Raw genomic sequence first — 17560 nt, forward strand, 5'->3', positions numbered from 1 at the left:
TTAGCATACAACCAGCAAATTTTGACCATTGGAACACCTGCAATAATGTGTGTGTAGCACCAAAGGTAACCATAAGTTCACAATTTGCAAACCTTGCGTCACATGAAAGTTCCCGCGATCACTAAGTGGGAGCCTAATCACGAGAAAACATTAGTACATTGCAGCATTCTGCACGTTGAATGAGCCTCACGTATAGAGTGCACCTTTGCATAGTGTCACTAGTAATGACCGTTATTTTGTGAATATGTAATACCGTCAAACAAGCGGAAACACTACAAATCCGGTAATGATTGCAGAACGCTACATGGTTAGAGAACGACTGAAGTCCATCCTGAAGAAAGGCACAAAAATCTATGTGCTCAAGTCTCCTGTGATTGTGCGCAGCAAGTAATAAGTAGTGCCCACCAGGAAACTGCCATACTGCAGTACACACCATCCCACCACAGCTCAGATTTCTGCAGGTAAAAGTTGGCTTATGCAAGCACCGTCAAAAACAGCAAAGCGTCATTAAGGTCATAACAGTGTTGAAGCAGCCAAAATTAAAGACCATCATCAGTGACAACGCTTAAAAAATAAAAGTTAAACATTCAACGCCCCAGAAAAAAGCAAAAAGAAAAAAAACGAAAAGCTATAGTCCCTTTGTCAGGTACATTCTGTCATTGTGGACATGTCGTTTCCAACCTTGCAGCCGAACTCACGAGCGAAGTGGCGGAAGAGCCTCAGAGGGTCTTGGCACTTGTGCTTCCCGTCAGACGCGCCGCACTGCGCCATGCACCAGAAGATGAAGAACATCCTCCTCCCCGTCAGCGATTCGTAGCCATCGAGTCTGTACTGATAGCCGCCGTCGGTGGCATCGACAAAGGCCCTGAACGCCGCGGTTAGGGACATGACCCTCTCGGCAAGTTCTCGCCTCGAAATGTGGGGCCAGCCGGGCCTCTTGGGGGTAGCCGCCGTAGCAGAGAAGACGGAAGGGCTACGCTGACACAGGGCTTCGGTGTAGACCCTGGCCCGCGTATTCTCATCAGCATCGCGAAGCCGCATGGAGACGAGGGCGGCCATGGCGTCCCCGATCTCGGACCCCAGAGCCCCGTACTTGACTGCCGGTGGTGCCTCGGCGCTGTAGAAGGGTGGCTCCAATGCGGTGGGCAGAAGCTCGAAGCGTTTCTCTTCGGTCAGGTAATATAAACGCACCGTGCCGTTCCAACGGAAATTTGCAGCGCGTGTATCGGCCGGCGTCATTCGTCTTGCGACAGCGACACTCTGGATGTTGTCGAAAATACTTGGCTTCTGGTCCGGGAAGTGCCTGAAGAGCCCGTTCAGCTGTTCCTCCTGGGATTCGATGACGAAGCTTAGCGGAGCACTTGAGGTGCTCGGAAATGGCGTGTTCTGGTCCAGGGACTGCTGGCTCTTGTCGAAGAACTCCTTTAAAGCCCCCGACGATGAGAACTCTTCACGGAAGAACTTGCGCACATGCCTTACTAGGGCGGTCACGTCGGCGACCTCGTGAGCCGAGAATTCTTCTCTGATGTAGGTTGCGTAGAAGGCCAGACCCATGTAGTGGTGCGAGAGTGCCCCACAAGCCAGCACGTGACCCTGAAGAGCTTCGCTGCGGGACGGGTAGTAGAAGTTGATGACCTCGGGTTTGGTCAGCAGAGAAAGTCCTTGCACGGTGGCCCAGCCCACATAGTAAGCCATCTGGGACTCACTCAGGTTGGCCACCAGAGCGAAAAACTCGCTGAAGAAGAAGACGTTGTCAATGACGAACCTGAGCGCCGTGGTGTCGTTGGGGCTGACAGATTTGAAGTTCTCACGAAGCTCATCCTTCCATTTGGACCTGGGCAGTGACGAATGTCAAGCTTCATGGTTCAGAACGACAACATTGGTTGTTGCAAAGAATAGTTACGCTAACAGTCGAAAGCGGCAAGGAAAGAAGTATATAAGCGTTAACAACGTCAATACCACTTACTTTTTTAGCGTCAATTAATGGAGTGATGTACAGGGCTTCCCAAAACAAGACCAATAATAACAGGCAAGGATACTGTTGTGACCAACAGACAGCAATAGACTTTTTTAGTTGAGTGGGAGGGTCGGAGCCCCTGAAAAGGCAGCAGGTAAACCGCGACGGATGGCCAAGAGCTGATGCGTCGCGGCAACCCAGTCAGGCCGCTGGATGAGCGGAGCCTGAGGGCACGGCTCTGAGCGGCGCAGCGTGGCATCCTATCGCTCCTCGGTAGCGATTAAGGGGAAAAGGGTGATAAAGCAGGCCCATATGATGAGGGATGGCCGGTGCGTAAAAGCGGTGGTAAAGTCGGTAATATTTGGTGATCTGGTAAAAGGTGTCCTAGCGGTCGCTTTATAACCTAGCCCCGTGTTGGCGATAGGTGCCGGGCACCTCCCTGCTGTGGAAATATGGGAAGAAATCTATAGAATGATACAGCTCGTCTTGAAAACGTTCCCTCCCATCGCTCATTGAAAAGTGCTCATTTAAAGTGCCCATTTCAAACACGTAAATAAAGAACAATTGCAACAAATAAGACTTCACCAACAAACGTAAGAACGGAATTTATATCTCTCTAGTCACAGGGATGTGCAAAGGACACTGAAATCGAACACGCTATGTAATTTTCATTACTGCTTAGCAAAAGAGAAAATCACTGCCACAATATCTGGTTCCATTCAGTTACACATGCATTAAGCTGCGCTGAGCATGACCACCTCTGCCACGTTAATGTGACCGTAGTTTCTGCACCCTTGCAGCTAGGGCTTATGCGTATGACGCATGAGCAACTCCTGAGAATTGTTCGCGCCAAAACACGACTTTAGTTGTTCTATCTGCGGCCTCGTTTCATAATCACATTGAGAAGATGTTGCTTACGAGCGTGACGGTCAAGTACGTTCATTATACCCGAGAATATGATATAGAAGTTAGTTATATCCCGATTTCATGTTAAGTTTCGTTATATGCGATGTTAACACATGAAAGACCGTTGTCCGTGATGGCATGCTAAGGTTCCTTAGATCCGAGGTAGTATACTGGTTTGTACGGGTAGTATATAAGTTCTGAAGTGCTACCGTCCACTGGGTACTGGCAGACGGCGGTCGCTATTTTCGCTTGCATACATCCTTCTAGTGCTCGGGCATTCATAAACAACCAAATGAGTGATAACATGCAAATGTTTACAAGCCTGCCCGGGTGGCGGTGCATTCATAGTAGCACACCGTTTGCGGGCTATAAATCCGAGCCAAACATAACTGCTCTTGAAAGTAGATCAATTTTAGCTCCGAAATAACTCGGCAAAAAAGCGCCGCATCTGATGATGGCAATAAGGGAGTAATTACTCATTGCCATCCGCCCAAGCGCACCCATGCGGCTACAAAGGAAAGCTATCCAGCTTTCTCAGAAATTTCACAGTTAAAGAAAAATTCGTCCTGGTCCGGGGTTCGAACCCGACACCACTGCGAAGTTTCTGAGAAAGCTGTACAGCTTTCCTTTGTAGCCGCATGGCTGCGCTTGGGTGCATGTCAATGAGTAATTACTCCCTAATTGCAAATCTACTCCACCATGGTTGTTCCCCTAAACATTTGACCAACCTGGGGATGGCCTCGCCAGCCAGATTGAGGATGTCGTCGAAAGTCCCGTTTTTGATAATCCCGCCGTCTGCAGCGGCGTACGCTTGTTGCAGCACCGGCACTACTTGAGTCTCCATAGCGAGCAAGTCGTTGTAGGAGAGGACATCGGTGGACGGCCCTGTTTGGCTGAAGGTGTCCACCATGTGCCTGAAGTAGGACTTGTACTCGCGGCCGTCATTGGTACCGCTGCCGACCGTGGCTCGCCTCCGCCCGAGCAGGAATGCGTAGAAGGGCGCCGGCGTCACCACGATGTGCCCTGGGCGTGCCAGCGAGAAGAGGATGACGGGTGCCCAGTCTAGGACAGCGGACATTGCGAAGCAGATGCGGAGCAGGTTGGAGGCGTTGCTCAGCCGAGGCCAGAAGACACCGAAGTCGGCCAGCAAGCGTTTCACAATGCTCAGCTCTCGCTCGCCACCCGTCGTGTAAATCTGGGAACACGACTGGTAGAACTGCGCGGCCTTTTGCACCGCACTCTGGTTCTGCGCCGGCACGGCAGTGTGGAGGTTCCTGTCAGAGACGCGTTGGATGAACCTGCATAGGGATGAACTGCGATGGTCAGGCGTGTTAAATGCGAATCGCCGATCTTCTAATGCAATGTACAGTGCACCGAGTGCCTAGTCATTGCCTAGTCACGCTAGTCACTTTTGGGAGCCCTACACTTAAGAAAACATTTCAAGATGTGCGGGGATAGAAAGCAAAGCTTTAAGATTTATCTTCAACTCGTACTCCAGAACCCGATAAGTGTCTGAACTTACAAACAGGGCCGGGCTAACATCTGTGAAACAGAAAATGCAGTTTAAAAGGCTCATATTCTATTTATATTTGCTCTGTGGTGACTATAAGGCCAATCTAGACCGATACGTCAAACCACTGAATACTTGTGGCAGCAGAACGAAAAATTCTAAACATATCACATGGCTAGATTTTAGAACATATTCTTTCAAATATTCTTTTTTGGTTCGCACTATTGACGAATGGAATAAATTCCCACAAAAGGTTGTTCAGTGTTCGGATTGAAAAGCTTTTCAAAACGCACTCACGAAATTTTTCTGACTGTTTTGAACTACTATGTTTTCGACCCGTATAACAGGTCATTTGGTCTTAATCCTTAAAATTTATTGTCTGCTGTTTTCGCGTGCTTGGGGCACTGTATTGTTTCAAATTGCTTGCGTATTCCTCGTATCCCTCCTATGTATTCCTTCTGAGGTGGTGATCTGTTGATGTATTGCATCTTGATTTTGATTATTTATTTCCGCTACATTCGTGACTTTCATTTGTCAATGGTTTAAAGGAAACCAGTTTTGATGAGTTTCTGTTATGTTGTGCTTTTTCTGTAAATGCTATGCACTGAATTGTCCCATGTCTGATTGTACATTGTAGCTTTGTATTGTGTTTTATATTTTTCAACATTCGCAACTCCTGTTTTGGAATAAGCTGACAGTAGGAATAAAGAAATAAATATAATGATCAGTGTTCAGGGCCTCATTGAGTTCGTACAGACCGGTGTGGAAAGTTTGCCACTAAAAGTATGATCTGGGCTAGTGTCGGCGGTGACACTATTGCCGGTTCTTGTAGGTGTGCTCAGATCATTACATACGGACAGGCCGAGCAACTGAAGGGTGTTGCGCAGTTCCGCAGTTCCGCTCCTGTCTTGTTGGTGCGTGTGTACCCCCAGCCTACATGTGCGCAGTTGAAGGCCCCTAATTAAGCACCCTACAATGGAACTGCAGGAGTTTTGCCTCAAACGACACCCCTTGATATAGTAGCACTTCAGGATGCTGGCACAAATTTATCGCATGCAGGATACGCTCTGGTATCCTCTGACATCTCTCCAAACCCCAGAATTACCACGTATGCTCAACATTTTGTACCATACACTTGTCACGTACTAACCTCGTCGGTAGCTCACACATTCCTAGAATTAATCCCCTCCACTCGCTGATCTCACCCCCTTTTCATCCTCAACGGTTACCTCCTTCCGAAGCAACCGGTCTCAGGTTCAATTTCTCTCATTAAAGCCGCCTCCAAGGCTGCAAAAAAGGACCTGCCGTTGGGTGCGTCCACGGGCCTCGGCGCAGACTTCCGGATACCGGTTGCTCCACAGTCTTCACGGGCCTGGCTTCACCCGCTCATCATCTGCTCACACCTCTCATCGGGAAGGCAAGCTGTTTACATTCTCTTCTCTGTTCATCCCTTCTGCCACGCCCATCGCCGTGTCCTGAGTTTCATCGACACTGCCATTGTTTTAACTCGCGATCTGGACGATCGCTCGGTGAACGCGAGTCATGTGACGGACTAGGAGACGATCAAGCGAAATGTGACGCAGGCAGGAGTGCTCGTGCTAGGCTCGATGCTATTAAAATCATATTGTAACGTGGCGGCCAGCCGAAGAATGAGGCATGGTGAACCATGAACAAGAGATGATTTAATGGCCGCTGGCCTAGCGCGAGCACTCCGTCCCGCGCCACTGCCAGCTTCATCTTCCTCGTAACATTACCCCGGGGCCCCCGAGCGATCGTCCCGATCGTAAACTGAGGAAGACGTGGACAAAGGGATGCGTGATTCAGCGATGGTGTTCATTGCAGAAAAAAAGTGGCAAGGTGATGAAGTGCTGGCCGCCACAGTGGATGAGATGATCGAAGGATGAGTCCCGGTCCACGAAGGGTGCCAGGAGCAGACGGCTGAGGTCCGTGGACGCAGCGGACGGCAGGGGCAGGGGGGTGGTGTCTTTACGTGCGGGTCTTGGGTCGGTCGGTTCTCGGGTCGGTCGGGTCTCGGGTCGGTCGGGTCTTGAGTCGTCGTGTCTTGTGGTCCGGGCGGGGGACGAGGCTGGGGTGAGCGGCGAGGTCGGTTCAGGTCAGGCGGGCTGGGGCATGGCCGGGCGGCGCGGACCAGGCACTCACGGCCGACGTCCGCGGCAGGCGCAGGACACCGAAGCTCCGGGACCAGGATGGCGATGAAGGAACCCCAGCACCTCACACCAAATGTAACGTGGCGGCCAGCCGAAGAATGAGGCGTGGTGAACCATGAACAAGAGATGATTTAATGGCCGCTGGCCTAGCGCGAGTGCTCCGTCCGGCACCACTGCCAGCTTCGTCTTCCTCGTAACAATATCATCGCCATCTGTCATCACGTATAGTTCTTCGGCTTGCCGTCACGGATCAATATACGCTCGCAAGGAATATTTTTGTGGTTCCACGTCTCGATCTACGAAAAAGACCTCACTTTGATAGCAATTCAGTTAAAACTCACCTTAACAGAAATAAAACACGACTACGTCTTTACAAGCGTGCACTTCATAGATGAGTGCGCATAGGGTACGTTGCTTATTGCCCACGTAGGTAATTGCATGCATGTTATGCATGTTATACAAATGAGCTTTGGAGAGGACGAAGTAGGAAACGCTCCAGGCGGAGGAAAAAGAGCAGAGGAAAGACGCCGTAATGAGTCAAAAACCGCATCCTATTGCTTCCATGTTCCGCATGTTCATATTCCGCATTCCTTCCATGTTCATTGCTCACTGTTGCGTTACTTCAATCGAAAAGGAATTCATACCTGCACCACTTGCACCCAACGTTTCGCGGGTGAGCCCTCGATACTATTTTTCAAACGTGTAGTGTGATACCACAAATATCAGAACTTACGAATGACGTTCGAGCACTCTCGCAGGCCAAAGGAGGGGGCTTAACTGGTGCCAGCTGCCACACATTCATTTGGTGTGCTGAAAAGCAGTACACTGGATGCTGCCATTAAATGAAGGAAAAGCTCCTGCTCACATTTTCAGGGCAAGTACTTTATGAATGCTCATAAAAAATGGCTCAGAGCACAAAAAACAGGCCTCTAACGATACCTGTCTGCTTCTAAGAAACTTCCACTTGTGGCTGCCAATTGCACTATGAGAGAGCAAATTTAAGAATTTTTTTTCCGCCTCAAAGTAAGCACGCGCGAACTGCTTTGTCCACGTGGACCCCAGTGCTGATTATTATCTCGCATTTATTAAGAACAAAGTTATTACTGTCCGAGCCGCAACTTTGAAGGTCCTGAACGTTGCGCCGTTACCTCTAAACCAGCGGAACAGTGTGACGTCATACCACGTGGTTCGTCACAGCTCGCCGCCGCGGCGGATCTTGCCGCTCGCCTGATCACGTGACGCGCAATACACAAGCGCGGCAGCTGCGCTCGCTCCCAGTACTCCGTCGCGCTCCGCGACACCACGGAGGCAGGTCAATCACGCAAAACAAGGTGTAATCTTGCTTAACAAGACATTTTGATCTTCTTACTTGGAATAACAAAGTTCAACCACTGGCAGTTTTTAATATCCGCCTTCATTTCACGAATAGAGCATATAATTTTTGAATGCAGCTACCATAACTGAGACAATTACCATGACAGCTACGGCGAGTTCAGAGCCTCTGACGAATTATTAACCTATCCCAAGAGCTCAGCCTAACTCACTGTCTTTATGACACTTGTGGTAAACACCACCACGTACCATATCGCCACTAACACAGGCGCAGCCAGTCAAGCTGCTCTTCCTTGAACGGGTCGCGGTCGTGCCAACTCAGATTCGTGCATGGATGGCACCTCTATTAGCATGCTATTTTGAAGCGGGGAGTTGAGCCAGCCACAAGAAGTGCACGTTGAAACGTACTTCTGGTATATGCCCTCCTTCATTGTGTAGAAGTGCTGGGCGTCCCATCTCGAACAGACGTGGCTGTAGAAATCTTCGCAGGGGTTCGCCGAAACGTTCAGCATTTCCAAGAGAAGCTGCAAAAGCATGCTCGGTGTTTACAGGGGAACACCAACCTTTAAGGTTCCCAAGAAAAGGCGCGGTGAGTACAAAGAAATAGTAGTCGTGCTTTCCCCTTTTATTCAGTACCCTCTAACAACAACAGCAGCTACAACAATATAGTCTGGCATACTGCGTTGAAAATTGTATATATTTTGTGATGAGTACATGTAAACTATTGTCACTATTATACCGCGAGCCCGGTATCCTTTAGACAGGCAGGCTTTGATTCATGGAGTAATTGATTATTGGATTGAATCATTGATGAATGGATTGGTTGATTCATTCATGCGTTATATCCTTATTCACTCATTTGCCACGCCAAATGTAAATCGCGAGCTCTAAGACGCGCACTATAGTTAAACATCTAAAATCATGTCGGCCACAGGGAATCCCTGAACGGGTACCTCAATCTGATTACAGGGACTGTTTTGCATATTCTTTCTCTCTGAATGCATTTATACTCATTACAAGGTGAGCTTCGGTCAGTCTCATTTTCTGGTTGTCCACAAGAAATCCTGAAATATCTGAAGAGCATTTAGGCACGCTGTTGGCACCTTTTGGTTAAAACAGCAGCAGGTGGCAATAACACACACTCAACCGCGTCCACGAGGCTCGAGGTGGGTCGCACCAAGTAATGCTACGCTTCAAAAGTTTAAACCACTTTTCCCCCTATTCAAGCTCAGCTATGAAAGCCGATATTTGCATAAATAAAGAAGCCTCCGAAAGCAGAGCAGCGGTTACTGTTCCTTTACGCTACTTCGCACCTTGTTACCCTCTTCAAACAGCTGCGCTGCTTCCGAAGGCGCCTTATCACAAGATGTCTCATGTGCATCACCAAAACAATTCTTTATTGCGCATAATCTGGTAACCCCATCTCCACCGCTGAAAGTACGTTTCGGCGACACACGAATAAAATAATCTACTTGCGTTCGCATCGAAATGAATTCTCAAGGGACTGTGACAAATGCAAGAAGACTCAGTTAAAAATCTAGGAGCTTTTTTTTCATTTGCATGAAACACATTCCTCGGCTGCCCGCTTTCATTGGACCTTCGCGTGTGCAATGTACGCAACAGCCAGGACAAAAATGCGCTGGCCAAAATAAAGCATGTATCTTCTGAGAAGGTAGAAACATCAAATTTTCATGCTGGCTTCCTCCTCGAACCTTCTTGCCCATTATTGCAACAAACTACAACCAACTACGACCAAACTGCAACTGTGTCTTTAGTATCCGCTATAATTTTCAAACGCCCTCCCCTCGCAAGCATTCAGTCACTTCACGTTAGCACACTGGGTCAATCCTAGATGCTGAAGATGGAGGAATAGTAAAAGCAGGAATAGGAAATTTAGATTCTTCAGATTCAATGCAGGTGGCCCCATAACCTTTGTACACTAAAGGCCATGTCTTCTAAAAGAACGGCGGCCCCATTGCGCTATTCGAAAGTTTCCATACAGGGACTAAGGTTCCAGTTACGACATCATGTCCACACATCCACACATCCCCAGATGAGCACTAATAGACGAAACCATTAGCTCCTGCTATATGAGTCACCCTATCCGGTACATAAATCTCTAACTGCCGAGATGTCGGTAGCTCGGATGCGGTTAGCGTGAGCAGTTCAGCAGTACAAGCCCCATCGCCCATAAACAATCTACTCGACACGTTCACAGGCGCAGCTGATCTGCACGCAAACCGCGAGTTGGAGCCGAAGCACGAAGGCGCCTTAGATTCCTCACGAACCTTTGCGTAGGAGCGGCACACGTCGGTGCGGCATATCGGCTTCGTCCTGGTGACGCCGTAGAAGAAGAAGACGCACAGCATGACGACGAAGATCAGGCAGGCCAGGGCTTCGAGCGCAGTGAGGAGGTGTTCGCGCTGCACGCGTGTCAGCTGCGGGCCGGGGTTCAGCTGGCGCACCGTGGACGAGGAAGAGGCCATGGTGGGCAGGCTGGTGAGCAGCTCGTGCAGGCCTTCTTCGTCCACGCACTGGGCCTTCTTCTTAGGGGCCGCCACCTGCCATTCCACCGAAGAGAGAGAGAAGGGAAGGGGTGGCTAAAAAATGCATGTGTACTGGAGAACAACGTATTGTCAGTCATACAAGTGATGCCCATTTCATGGCTCCTTCTGTTCATAGCTACCATTCAGCACCCGCTAAGGACTACAGCTTTTGTGTTGTCTGCGGTAATGGAGCGGCGAAACTTTAGTGATATCAGTAATTCGTTATAGCTTCTAGAAGGACAAGTTGTTCTGTCAGGCTGCGCGGTAAATGCCGTTAATTTACTGCAGGCATTACCATTTCCTACCCGCGTGGTGACAGCGCAAGACTACTTTCTTTAAGTGAGAATACCCGATTAGCCCCGAAGGTAAGCTGCTTCACATGTATCCTGACCGAAGAGGAGTGTGCGAATCTGACACCATGTCGAGGAGACTGCTCTCAGCATTTGCTTTCTACAGCTTGACCGCACAGGCCTTGCACAGAAGTTTTTTTTTTTATGGTAGCTTACTCGTACCTATGTAAAACGGAGGTACCTGTGTAAAGCAGTGAAACCCTTGAAGATGCAGCTCGTTACGCTCTTGACCCTCGCTATCCATTCTAGCTAATGCTCGCACAATGGTGTTCTGTACGGTGAATTTGCTTACCTTTCTAGCTTTCGATGAACTTTTCGCAGCCTTATCGTCTCGAACGAATACTTTCACGTCCGGTGGGCGAACTCGCTTTGAATATAGAAAGAAAGGAAAGTTTTCGACACCGTGCATAGCCTATATTACGCAGTTCAATCTGTACACATATCAGTAATAACTGTCAGCTCAGGGAGAGCAACAAACACATGGAAGTGGACTTGAAGAATGGCTGGGCCCCGCACTGCATAGGCACCAAGAATTCACCAGGTGTCTTGCGTTAATGTTATGTAATACCAGCGAAGAAAGTGCGTAGGAGAGATAAAAAGCGATGAAAACGATTCCTTAGCAGAACTTAAAACAGGAAAAATTAAGCGCACCGGCATGGCCATCAAGAACAATGGGAACGCACAAGCCACGTTAAGGGTGGAATCCGTTAGCACTAGATTTCACAAGTGCCGCAGCTTCTGTTGCCTCCTTTGCGTGCGTTTGGGTCAGCTTCTTTGCAATAGTATGTCAATAAGCCGCCAAAGTCGGACTGCGAGCTGTGGGTATGCGCTATGCTGTGACGGTGCTGTCATTTGCATATATAACATTTTTTTCTGGTTTTTGTTTTAGATTCACAATCCGGACGGCAGGTTGTGATGACGTCACAAGCGTCACAAGATCACGTGACCTCTCTCAACCGATCATTATTTTAATTGGCACCTGCCACGGTGGACAGGTTCCTCACAATCCGGTGGACTGCAGGGTTGCCACCTGCGACAGGTCACGTGACCTGTCTCGATCAATTAGAGAATTTTGCCTCGGATATCGGCTGCTATTTGGAGCGACAGCTTTATTGCTGTCGTATTACCAAGGAGGATAACGTAGAAATGCAGTCTTGATACGTGCGCCGTCCTAAATATTTCTTTTTTAATTCACGCTTCCATGGTGTTGCGCATTGGAAAGCAGCAAGCAATGTCTTCTGTAAGACTACTGCTTTATTGAACGCTAGCGGCTATCGGCATTCCTCCCAGGTTTGCACTATAGTGATTTTAATGAGCCGGTGGTCATGGTGCTGAAGTGGATGCCGTCATGCATGTTCTGTGGCGCTTTACCGGTTTAAGTGACGCAAACGGGTGCACTGGGACGCTGTGAGTGCGTGCGTGCTGCGATGTATCTCGCTTCACAGGCGTGCGTAGCACTCGTCTAAACGACATCAGACTGAAAAATGCCATTCCAGAACAATTAATTAACTACTGCTTCGCGCAAAAAGCAGCGCACGAAGCTAGAATAGAAAAACTGCTGAAGCTTCGAAGCTATGCAGGTGCCCTTTTTGACTTCGAAAACCGGACTTCGGAGAAAACATTGGAATATCCAGCCGTATATTCAAAACCCGAATTAACGAATTCGGGATCTGACAAGAATACAATCATCCATTCGTTACTCCATTCGTTAGGATAATGGACACCCGAGTGCAGCTTTAGGCGCCGACAATTAACCTAAGCGCAAAGCGTACACTTGCGGATCAATATCAATTTGTAGATCACGAGAGCCGGGAGCGAACTTAGTTCGTGCAGGACCGGAGCCAGCAGTCAACATGCGCAGTATCCGATGAGTGGGAGGCCACTTAGACGCCTATCTCGCATATCTCCCTTTCAGCTTGCGTGCGCCAAGACAAATATTTTGGTTTCCTCACGACTCACGTGGCTCGTGACCATCTGTCACTTTTGGTGCGGTACCGGCACAAAGTGCGTATACTTATTCACTGCCGTACCTACGTTTTCACAAAGGGCTCTATTTTTGTCTCAAATGAAGTTGAAGTGGAGCAGTTAAAGATGCGTTATATTAGCTGCGCGTCGATTCCTAGTGATCCGGTCTCTACCCTTGAACGTCCAGGCCAGACAGCGAACACCCTCACCTTACTCGCAGTCTGACCGTCGTCCTTGCCTTGGGACGAAGACGGGGGGACGTTGTCTGCCGTCCCTCTCTGGGCAACAAGACCACCACAAAAATCAAAACAGCGCGGCTCACTGGTAGAACATTACAGCATGCAAATCATTTTATTTCACCGCCTTCTTTGTTTGCCAGCCTGCCTCTTGCCCATATTACTACTTCCTTTTAACGAACAAAAAATTGTGGGCAAGTAGGACAGGAACAGACAAAAGACGACAAGCATGTACATGCGCCGAGGGGGGCGGGGGAGTCTTTTTACTGCTACTCCATTATGCAAGGCACAAGATAGGGCTTTGTTTGCAGGAAACGGAGGGATGTGATGTGAATCCGAAAGAGTGTTTCTTGCAGCAGCAGCAGCCTAGTGCTTACTAGCGTAATAGTGTATGCGTTAAAAGCTGGCGAGTAGAACCGAGCATCAACCAAGTCGCTCTGCTTGATTCCAACGATAGGACCTAGCTAGTTAAACGTAACACGCTGGTTAAACAGCCGTACGACAAAGTAGTTACCCAAGTGTACACGAACAAAGGCTCACCAGAAACTGGACGTTACGTTAAGCCGGGCAACTTTCATATGCCTCATACCATTTGATCAAAGACGAGAGAAAAATGAACGGTGCTCGAGCAGCACCTTGTCCAAGCAGTTTTTCGCTGTTGCGGATAACCGAGCCACAGGAACCAGATCTTTAAGGACCAATGTTCGAACCTGTCAGCGTTGTCAGCACAGTTCTTACCCTGAGGAACAGCAGCCTTGAGATTGAGCTTGCGCTCGAGCTGCGTGGCATGTAGTGCCACAGGAGGTCAGAAACTGTCTGCATAAAGAAAGAGAGAAAAAAAAACATTAATGTCTCGCTTTGCTATACATCTTACGTTCCGAAAGTCTAGTTCTGCTTTCAATCGCAAGGTGTCTCAATGAGCTTTCTTTGATAAACGCACGAAGACTGCGCAGCGCATTTTCCAAGAACATGGCGAATCTTCACGTTGCCACCACGGTAGATAGCTAAAAAGGGTACATAAAAGAACACAGGCCGGATGTAGGCTTCGTCTGAGAATAAAGATCTTACTTGGTACGTACTTCATACCAAGTACGTAGATACGTACTTGGTAAGTCATGTAAACGCAACTTCAGTGCAACAATAGCAAAAAAATGTCCTTCTTTGGGAATCACTAGAAGAGCGGAGAACTAAGCTGAGGCTCAAACACTTCCATAACATATACTACTCCACATTGGCATTCCACGAGAAACATACATCTTCAAATTTCTTTTTTTTTAATAATAATAATAATAATAATTCTTTATTGCGCCAAATATTTAAAAAAATGTACAGAAATCCGGCCTGCCAAAGCCTCATAGGGCTTGAGCGGCAGAGCCCGACAGGCAGCGGAACCGCGCAGACATACACACAGGCAAAAAAAAAACACATTCAAAATAACCGACATAAAATTAGTATGACGGTGAGAACAAAATAGACACAAGACTCATGTTACATGAAGGAAAAAAAAATCCTCATCAGATTAAATCGCAAGGAAGAAAAACCAAAGTGGCATAACAATACCTCAGATCAGTGCAATAAATACAGCAGTAACCAATGACATCACAAGATTTACTTGACAGGTGGTAAAGCACATGCATGATGTCGTAAACCCTCTAATTAATGTATCGCAGCATCTTTTTTATTTTGTATTTAGTTTTTGCCCGGCGAACGCTTGGAGGTAACCTGTTAAAGTGAAAGGGAACGTAATAATCTCTTAAACGCCTTCCATATCTTGTAGACCGTCGGGGAATACAAAAAGGTTCCTTCGGTCGAAGAGACCGTGTGGGAACATACGGAATCTTATAGTCACTAAGCCAAAAATGCTTCAGGACGATCGTTTCCATCAAAAGGCGATCAAAATCAGGTAGAGGAAATACCTTAAAGAGATCAGAATTGGAGGGAAGGCCTAAATCATAGCCGATATTTTTTAATAAAGATCGTAGGAGAGAATTAATCCTGCACTTCCAGCGAACTGCACAGTGACCATAAATCGTTATGCCATAGCGCAGTATGCTATAACCAAGGGCGTTTACGATAACTTTGCGTATTGAAAGCGGCATGTAGTACCTGATGTTGTAAAGCACACAGGAGACGGTTCGGAGCTTTTTACAAACGTGGGACAAGTGATCATTCCATGAAAGAGCACTGTTAAAGTATAATCCTAGGTATTTCACTGTATTTGTATAGCTCAAGGCTATACATTGACATTGGGAACAATCAGATCCGTGCAAGAAAAGGTGATGGTTTAAATCTACCTTCTTCATCGGGCTGTGAAAGCATATAAGCTGAGTCTTAGAGTTGTTAACTTTAATTAGGTTGTTTGAGAACCAGTCCATAGAAATTATTGCTGCAGCTTGAAGAGAAGAAATTGAGTCAGAGTAGTTCGGTGACTGGGTTACAAGTACAGTATCGTCAGCGTACTGGTACAGGCCTACAGGAACAAAGTTTGAAAGGTCATTCACGTAGACGTTAAATAACAGGGGACTAATTATAGAACCTTGCGGGACGCCAGCTTTAATTAACAAAGAAGCGCTCTTTGCCCGGCCAATGGAGATATATTGCGTTCTCTGCAGTAAACAATTTTCCAAAAGCGAAAGAAACGCTCCACGGAAGCCTAACTTGGACAGTTTACACAATAACACACTGTGACACACGCTGTCAAAAGCCTTTCTGACATCCAGAAACAGTGCACACACCACTCGGTTACGTTCAAAAGATCGATTTAACATGTCAGAAAAATCCTCCAAAAGCATTTCCGTCCCTTTACCTTGTACAAAACCATATTGACACGGTGACAGGATTTTGTGCTTATCTAAAAAACTTGTCATTGTAAACAGCAGATGTTTTTCTAATATTTGAGTCAAACAGGGCAAGACTGAAATAGGACGATAATTCTCATACCTATTACGTGCACCACCTTTGTGAATTGGGGTAACTATAGCCGCTTTCATGTTCACCGGGATCATGCCGCTTGAGATAATGCTGTTGAACAGCGACAGCAACACGCCTTTAAGTACGTCGAACAAGGTTCGCAAATCATCAACTGAAATGCCATCTATTACCACAGATCTATTGCGTTTAAGACCAAAAATAATTGAACAGAGGTCATCCTCACTTAGCAAAGGTAGGTGTGCAGATTCAACTGTGCTGTTCTTCAGAGTACAAAATAAGGGATTCTGTTGCGCACTGCCCGAAACTTGCGAGAAGAACCTGTTGAATTCATTAGCTATTTTTTCTTCATCAGTGCCGAAATACGACACAAAATCTTTGCCATCATTGCCACGCCTTTTGACACCTCGTAGATTGTTAATCACAGACCACGTTTTCCTATTATCAGAGCCTGCATTCTTGAACTTGTTACGAAAATGTACTCTTTTAGCCTGACGAATCATTGCGTTTACTTTATTTCTTGCAACCTTAAACTTGGACCGTAGCAGGATAGATGCAGGTACCCTTTTCGACTGGGCCCAGAGCAAATCTTTTTCTTTTATAGCTGATAGTATATTTAAGGTCATCCATGAGTTTTCTTTATTGCGCTGCCTGATTTCAACCACGCGAGTAGCCGCTTTCTTAAACTCTTGTAATGCGCACAGAAAGACGACACAATAAGACAAGGTAGACAGGACGGAGCGCAAAAAGGTAATGCAGTAAAATGCGTTGTGGGGCAAGTTGGTTCATACTCAGATTTTTTTTATGCGCACAGAAAGACGACCCAATTCTTGTGTCGTCTTTCTGTGCGCATAAAAGAAATATGAGTATGAACCAACTAGCCCCACAACGCATTTTACTGGATTATACATCTTCAAACCACATTACGTATCCGCACGCCTTGACCATTATCAAAAGGTACGTGAATACAAGTGCAGGACGGCAGCATACAGCGACTCTTTTTTTCCGAAGACCATTCGTCAGTGGGACCGTTTGGCGGCCGTTGTTACTTGCATCTCATCAAATGAATCCTTTTATTCCGCTTTGAACAATGTCACGTCATTTCATAGCTAGACGGTGCGTCGTTATCTGTGCGCTGCTTCCTCGTTTCGTGCGTTTCACACTGTATACCTGTGTCTTACTGTCAATGCGCAGTATACCTGCGTGAAATACACGTTTGAAGTTTTTTTTTGTATATGCATGTCTACTGCGTTGGTGCTTTGTCCTAAAATACACGTTTATTGGGTAACAACACAGTTGACTTTCTTGTACCCCAAATTCTGTACATAGATGCGCATTGCGTCAATGTTGTTATTCTTTGCTTACTTTGTGAATGCTTGGGCTGCTGTTTCTCTTTTTTTTGTATTTACCTGCATTTATGCGCTGTGTTATTGTATCACCCCCCCCCCCCACTGTAATGCCAAATGGCGCTGTGGGTAAAAGATAAATAAAAAAAATTACGCTCCTGCAGCTATAATCTATCGCAGCAATATAGTAGACTTCCTCTATATGTAGAGTATTGGATGTAATTGTTGGGCCCGGGAAACAACAGGTGTCACTCGCCAAGTAGAGTGCATTTTATTTGTTCGTTTTTTTTTCATTGAAAGGCGTATTGTCGTCTTT

The 17560-nt window shown here is 47.1% G+C and overlaps 1 protein-coding gene across 1 annotated transcript in view; it reads right to left on the minus strand.

The window, feature by feature from the left end:
• Positions 1-642: 642 nt before the first annotated feature.
• The window catches only part of LOC149360688 (endothelin-converting enzyme 1-like), a 30791-nt gene continuing 13873 nt past the window's right edge, over positions 643-17560 (minus strand). The window contains exons 3-8 of the mRNA XM_089567894.1: positions 13709-13786; positions 12944-13012; positions 10162-10434; positions 8282-8397; positions 3592-4161; positions 643-1834 (exon numbers count right to left, since the gene is read on the minus strand). Coding sequence (XP_089424020.1) covers positions 643-1834; positions 3592-4161; positions 8282-8397; positions 10162-10434; positions 12944-13012; positions 13709-13786 — 2298 coding nt within the window. The remainder of the gene's footprint in view (positions 1835-3591; positions 4162-8281; positions 8398-10161; positions 10435-12943; positions 13013-13708; positions 13787-17560) is intronic.

The sequence above is a fragment of the Amblyomma mixtum genome, chromosome 2 (genome assembly GCF_055824585.1).
Source record: "Amblyomma mixtum isolate Tamu chromosome 2, ASM5582458v1, whole genome shotgun sequence".
Taxonomy (NCBI): domain Eukaryota; kingdom Metazoa; phylum Arthropoda; class Arachnida; order Ixodida; family Ixodidae; genus Amblyomma; species Amblyomma mixtum.